This window comes from Echinops telfairi, unplaced genomic scaffold (genome assembly GCF_000313985.2).
Source record: "Echinops telfairi isolate 266 unplaced genomic scaffold, ASM31398v2 ScPeMD7_19;HRSCAF=73, whole genome shotgun sequence".
NCBI classification, from domain to species: domain Eukaryota; kingdom Metazoa; phylum Chordata; class Mammalia; order Afrosoricida; family Tenrecidae; genus Echinops; species Echinops telfairi.
Window position 1 is genome coordinate 4,826,153 of NW_022103916.1, and position 6,740 is coordinate 4,832,892.

At 43.1% G+C, this 6,740-nt stretch overlaps 1 protein-coding gene and 1 pseudogene across 2 annotated transcripts in view; both read right to left on the reverse strand.

Moving 5' to 3' along the window:
* Positions 1-6,523, reverse strand: part of GLOD5 (glyoxalase domain containing 5) — a 19,584-nt gene extending 13,061 nt beyond the window's left edge. Inside the window, exons 1-2 of one of the 2 annotated variants that reach the window (XM_004713168.2) lie at positions 6,448-6,523; positions 1,357-1,494 (exon numbers count right to left, since the gene is read on the reverse strand). In XM_004713168.2, coding sequence (XP_004713225.1) covers positions 1,357-1,494; positions 6,448-6,510 — 201 coding nt within the window. In that variant the 5' untranslated portion in view covers positions 6,511-6,523. Of the gene's footprint in view, positions 1-1,356; positions 1,495-6,438 lie in introns of both variants that reach the window. The other variant, XM_045288332.1, reaches the window with a different exon arrangement.
* On the reverse strand, positions 407-553 carry LOC115869029 (annotated as a pseudogene).
* Positions 6,524-6,740: the final 217 nt, after the last annotated feature.

Here is a 6,740-nt window from a genome sequence, read left to right on the forward strand (position 1 = left end):
TTGTTCCCTTGTCCCTGGGTTTGTTAACACCTCTTCCCTTCCCCCCACCTCCCCCTCTCCCATGTCCCCCCGGAACTGTCGGTCCCGTTGTTTTGTCCTCCACATTATGAGGATGATGGAAAGATTTTGTATACTGTACACTGGCTGCATTTCATTTTGGTACAGCTTTTTACACATGTATTTTTAAATTACTTTAAAAATTTTTTCTCTATATTTACCACTTTTTACATAAATATAGAGAAAGTTTGTCATGAATTTTCAAAGGTAGTTTTATTCAGTGTGTGGAATTTCTTTTGTCATGGGATCTTTCTGTTGAGATCTTTTCTTACCTCTCATCACAAAATGGAGTCCCTGTTCTCTAGATCTCTTTGAGATCTTCTTGGGATTTACTCTTTTTTTAAGGCTGCCATGTTGCTCTTGGTTAAAAGGGCCACCTGCAGAGCCTTGGTGGCCCCATTTATGCATGAGCACTTGCTCTGGCACTGCAGCTTAACTCTGGAGGATCTATTCATTTCGATACAACATTTTGTCAAGTAATTTTCAAAGCAAGTGGGACAAGTTTCTGTGTCTTATTATATCTAAGAACATATTAATTCTATATAACCCTGAATTAATAATTTAGTTAAGCATAGAATTATAGGTTGAAAAATTTCTCCCTCAGAATCTTGAAGGTGTCATATGCAATTGTCTCCTGATCTCTGGTGTAACTTGAGAAATCTGATGTGTACGTGTTTCTTTTTCCCTTGTTACTGTGACTCTAACAGTTACTGTTACTTGTTACTATTTCCCTTGAGTTACTGTTACTGTAACAGTTACTGTTGCTTGTTACTGTTTCCCTTGAACTACTGTTTCCCTTGAGTTACTTTTCTTTTTAATCTCTCCAGGGGCTTTTAGATCTTTCTTTTTCACTTTGATGTTTTATAATTTCATAAAGTAATATCTAAGCATCAATATAGTAGCTGTTCAGTTAACTCCATATAAAGACTGGCAAGTTTTCTTGGATTGTGTCTATGCTAATTTCCTCCCCTTTTTCATTGTTCACCCTCTGAAAGTCCTATTATTCAAAGTTTGGAATCTTCTCCATTGATCCTTTTATCTTTTGTCTTAGATTTTGTTTGTGTTTTCAAGGTAGGGTGAGATTGTTGGATCACTAACTACAGGATTGGCCGTTCAAACCCACCAGTCATTGGCTGGGGAAACAATGAAGCTGTCTGCCCCCGTAAAAATTTACAGTCTCAGAAACCTATGCAGGGCTGTATGACTTGGGATTAACTCTGTAGCAGTGGATTGTGTGGGTTTTTGGTATACAATCAAATATTACTTCATCTGCAATTTGGTATTTGGGCAAATGCTTACCTGGAAAGTCACAGCCTCCATGCCCAGAATCTTGGAATAAAACATTATGGTGTCTTGGATACTCTTTACTGTCATCACAATGTGGTCAAGTCTCTGGATAAGACAGGGGGGAGGAGTCTGGCTGCTGTTTCTCCACAACTAAAAACCAAAACAGAAAAAAAGACATTGTCATTGATTATCATGTTTCCATCTCATCTCCGCTGAACCCTATACTTTCTACTATTTCAAAAGAAAAGTCCAGGAGAAAACTTCAGTACACTCTAATTTCCCAAGTATGGATTCACAAGAGGTCATGTATCTCTACCGGTTTGTTTTCCTATTTCTCCTTTTAAAGGGCTAGGAATAAAGATAAGGCGAGATCAGGACCCACTTCTCCTTCGTGATCCCCAAACGAATCCATCTCTTTCCTAAAAAAATACCTGACAAGACACAAAGGAGACCTAACCCTATGAGTGCAAGGCCTCCCTTGCCTCGGTTGACCCAGTCATCCTCCTTAGCATACTACACAGAAGTCCAGACAAGGACAAAGCATCTCAGATGAAAGAAATGTTTCTGGGAATCTGTATTTAGATACTCATCTCAACATCCAGTGGGTGTACCTTTCCCTTAGCCTGCTCTCTGGATTCTTTCCCAGATGTTTCTCTTCTGTTTTCTGACTTGCGTTTGTTAATAATTTGTGTGTTTACAGTACATGTGCTATAAAATTCTAAGAGTCCTGTGATCTGGTAGCACAGTGGTATAGTAGTTTAGGTAACAGAAAGAAACCAAAGTAACTTTGGTTTTGGTATCCCCTCTGAAAAGGGGGCATAATTTTATACATGTCTCACAAGATTGTTGTGAATATTTTTTTATTGTTGTATATTTTATAGACTCAGAACAATGCCTGATACATAGCAAATGCTATAAAAGGGTTAACTGTGATGATGATGACATTGTCATTTTGTTAAAAACCAGACTCCCTACCCTGGCTCCTAACCTCTACAACTTGATCCACTGCTCTTGAAGACCAAGCCACGCTACTGTACTTTGGTCTGTTGCTTAAAAGTATGATGCTTGAGGAGCTGATACCAAGGGCTCAAGTAGGAAGCAAATGTTTTGAGAATGATGAGGGAAATAAATGTACAAATGTGCTTCACACAATGTATGTATGTATGGATTATGATAAAAGTTGTACAAGTCCCCGATAAAATGATTTTTTTTTAAAGTACCAAACCACCACCACCACCATCACCCAAAATAAAACACTGCTATTGAGGTGTTTTTTTTAAAGTATGATTCTTGTTTGTTTAGCCTCTGGGCCTTTGCACATGTTAATATATATCTCCAAGATTAGGATATAAACTTCAAAAAAGTAAGGATTTCTTTCTGTTTTGTTCCCTATTGCATCCAAACAAGTAGCAGATGTTCAACCATACTTGTTCAATGAATGAATAGCTGCTGAAACAATTAAACCCAATGTCTGCTCCTAAGTAAAGTCTGATTGTTTTGTTCCATTCCACGGTGCTCTATTCAATTCCATCCAAGCCATTACATTTTCAATAATACATTTCACTAAGCCCCAGCTAAAAGTATACTGTCCTGTTCTGTTTCCAGGAGTGGAGGAGGGCTGAGCACGACTGCTGCGTTCTGCTGTCCTTGTGGGTGCAGCCAACTCAGAAGCCGTGGGATGAGAAAACGGTTGACATTTGGAGAGCATTAAAATAAAAATAGCTTATCCTTTGACTATCTGCAGGATCTGTAACAGCATCCCTTTCCATTCTTGAGGTTGGTAATTTCTATTTTCTCTTTTAATTTCTTGAGTGAAAATTGTTAGTATTCTTTTTGTCCCCACAGAAATATCTTCTTGGTTAGAAGACAGTTATGCTTGTTTTTTGAGCAAGCCCCAGCTTGCTAGAGCTAGTTCCGCCATTCACGTCTATTTAACTCCCAGAGAGGTCTTTCTTACAAAACTTTTCTCCCTGTCCTTATGTTTTTCAGTGATCTTTTAACATCCATAAGACACTAACCCCTCACATCTTAAACATGGGCAAAGGGTCTCCGTTTGTCAGGGACTATCAATTGGCACTGCCAGGGCTGCGTGCAATCTGCAGATACATTTTGTTTGTCCCAACTTTTGACATTTTTGGTTTTCTTTAGTGTATGTTTGCTTCCTATTTCACCAGTTTCTGATCTTATCTCTCTAAGTTTCCTTCCTTCTACTTTCGTAGGGTTCGTGTTGCTGTTCCTTTTCCAGCTTCTTTAGATGAAGCTCGGGTTAGCGACTTTTCGCTTTTCTTCGCCTATGTGTCTGTTTGGAGATCTCTGCCCTCAGAGCAAGACATTTTATCCGAGCACTACTGGTGCCACATTCGCACTCCCAGCCCCCACAATGTGCAGAGTCCATTGGAAATAATCCCCACCTCTTCCTCCCATTAGTCAGTACTGTACCAGCGCTTAGTCACTCCCCAAGCCCTGCTCTGCAGACTCAGAGCTCCAGCCAGCCAAGATCGCAATTACAAACTGCAGTGGCTCTTTGAAGGCACAGGAGGAAGGCCACTGGGGATTAGAATCCGAGAGTATATGAGGGATGAACCAGAGCAGAAGACAGGAGCCTTGTGCAGTCTTGGGGGCGAGGTTAGGGAGCCTGACCTAGTCATCATATACTGTTTAATTGTCAGAGTGCCCAGGGTACAATGCCCTCCCTCCTTCGGCCTCCTCTATACAGGAAAGGTATCCTATCTTGCTGCAAAGCCATTTTTAAGGTCCCCTTCAGAAGGCCACCAAACCAAACTGCCATCGAGTCAATACTGACTCACAGTGACCCTATAGGACAGGATAGAACTGTCCCTGTAAGCTTCCAAGGTTTTAACTCTTTATATGTATATGTGTGTGTGTGTATATATATATAGATATATACACACACTTTTATTGTGGGCTCTCATAGCTCTAATAACAATCCATACATCAGTTGTATCAAGCACATTTGTACATATGTTGCCATCATTTTCAAAACATTTTCTTCTTACTTAAGCCCTTGATATCAGCTCCTCTTTTTTCCTCTTCCTCCTCACCCTCCTACCCTCGCAAACCCTTGATGAATTATAGATTATTATTATGTTCTTATCTTAAACCATTTGCTGTCTCCCTTCACCCATGTTTCTGTTGTTTGTACCCCCCCTGGGGAGGGAGGTTATATGTCAATCATTGCCATCAGTTCCCCCTTTCTCCCCCTTCTCACCCCACCGTCCCCCTTCCCTCATGGTCTTGCTACTCCCATTACTGTTCCTGAGGGGCTTATCTGTCCTGGATTCCGTGTGTCAAGAACTTTTATCTGTACCAGTGTACATGCTCCAGTCTAGCTGGATTTGTAAGGTAGAACTGGGGTCATAGTACTGGGGTGGGGGGTGGGAAGCATTAAAGAACTAGAGGTATGTTGTGGGTTTCGTCACTGCTATACTATACCCTGACTGGCTCCTCCCTTCCTTGTGGCCCTTCTGTGAGGGGATGTCCAATTGTCTACAGATGGGCTTTGGGTTTCCACTCCAATCTCCCTTGTGTGCATTGATATGATTGTTTGTTTTGGATATTCTGATGCCTGATACCTGATCTCGTTGATACCTCATGATCACACAGGCTGGTGTGCTTCTTCCATGTGGGCTTTGTTGCTTCCCTGGAAATGGCTGCTTGTTTAACTTCAAGCCTTTAAGACCCCAGACACTATATCTTCTAATGGCTGGGCACCATCAGCTTTCTTCACCACCTTTGCTTATGCACCCATTTTGTCTTCAGCCATCATGTCAGGAAGGTGAGCATCACAGAATGCCAGGTTATTAGAACAAAATGTTCTTGCGTTGAGGGGGTAATTGAATAGAGGCCCAAAGTCTGTTTGCTATCTTAATACTTAACACATAAATATATAGTACCTATATCCCTTTTGTTATATATTAACATATTTATATATAGACATGCCTATATTTATACCTCTATAAATTTCTTTTGCCTCCTAGTTCTTTCCTCTATTTCCTCCTGGCCCACTACCATGTTCGATCTTCATTCAGCTGTCTGTACTTCCTCTCGGCTACATTGCACTTGATCAAACCTCACCAGGGATTCTACACCCTCCTTTCCATCGGTCTTAGATCTCTTGCTGTTCCCTTGCCCCCCAGTTTGTTGGCTCCCTCCTCACTTTCTCCCGCCTCTTCCTCTCCCACGTCCCCCAGGAACCGTCAGTCCCCTTGTTTTCTCCTCAGGATTGTTTATCCTGCCTATCTTATACAGATAGACAGGGGAGGGGAGAGCATAAATAGTTCCAGTTCTGTCTGATGACCCTTATGAATGTTTTCCAGTCGGGTCTGATGAAGTGCCAAGCCCTACCACCTAAGTCCAAAGTCTATTTTCAGGATTTCTCAGGGACTTGGTTGCTTTGTTCCCCTTGCTGCTCTGTTGCGCTTTGTTTGTGTTTCACCCCAGTTTGTGGGGGGTCAAACTGGCCACAATTCCCGCACTATGTCTCCAGTACTGTCCCTATGTCGCGCCGTGTGTCAGTGAGAGGATGTCGTGTCTCTTGGTGGGGCCAGGCCTACGGTCCTGTCTGTGCAAGGCTGTAACTCTTTCCAGAGGCAGAAAGCCCGTCTTTCTCCTGTGGAGTGGCTGGTGGTTTCAAACTGCTGCTCTCGCAATGAGCAGCCCAGCACAGAACCACTGCACCACCAGGGCTCCCTCAGAGGGTCACAGACCCTGGAATTCTTTGGGTAAACTCCAAGGTCAGCACTGTGGTTCCACATGGCCCCATCACAGCAGCCTCAGGAATGCCCTCCATGAACTACTTTTGTGTTGTCCACCTGTCCCAGGCCCAACTTACTTCCCTAAAACACCCTGAGGGTGCAAGCAGCCCTCAGCCCAGGCTCTTGCCTTAGCACTTGTTTACATCAGAGGGGCACGCAGAGCAGATTCAACACTCAGGCTGTTTGAGCAGGGCCCTCTGTTGCCCTCTGCTTGTCGTGAAAGAGAAAGACAGACAGAAGGAAGGCGGGGGGGTGGGTGGGGGTGGGGGGGTATGATGAATGTCAGCACAACAGAAGGACCCACAGAGGGAAACATTACCAAATTCACCTGTTTCTCCAATGTCCTACCCCACATCCTGGCTGGCAGCCTGGAGGTCACAAGGCACAGCATGAAGTGGACAAAGCTGGAAAAAGTTGTTCTTGCCCTGGGGCCTCTAGACAACCCTCTGGGCCCCGTGCCCAGAGATCAAGGGGCAACAATGGGAGGGCCCTGAACTGAGGCCTGCTGTTGGTGGCACTAGTGGGCCGGGTTCTCTATAAAAGCAAAACTAAGGCATGAGGGTAAGTCAAAAAAGTACTACTACTGGGATTCCAGTTTATACATGTATGAGTTTATTCTAA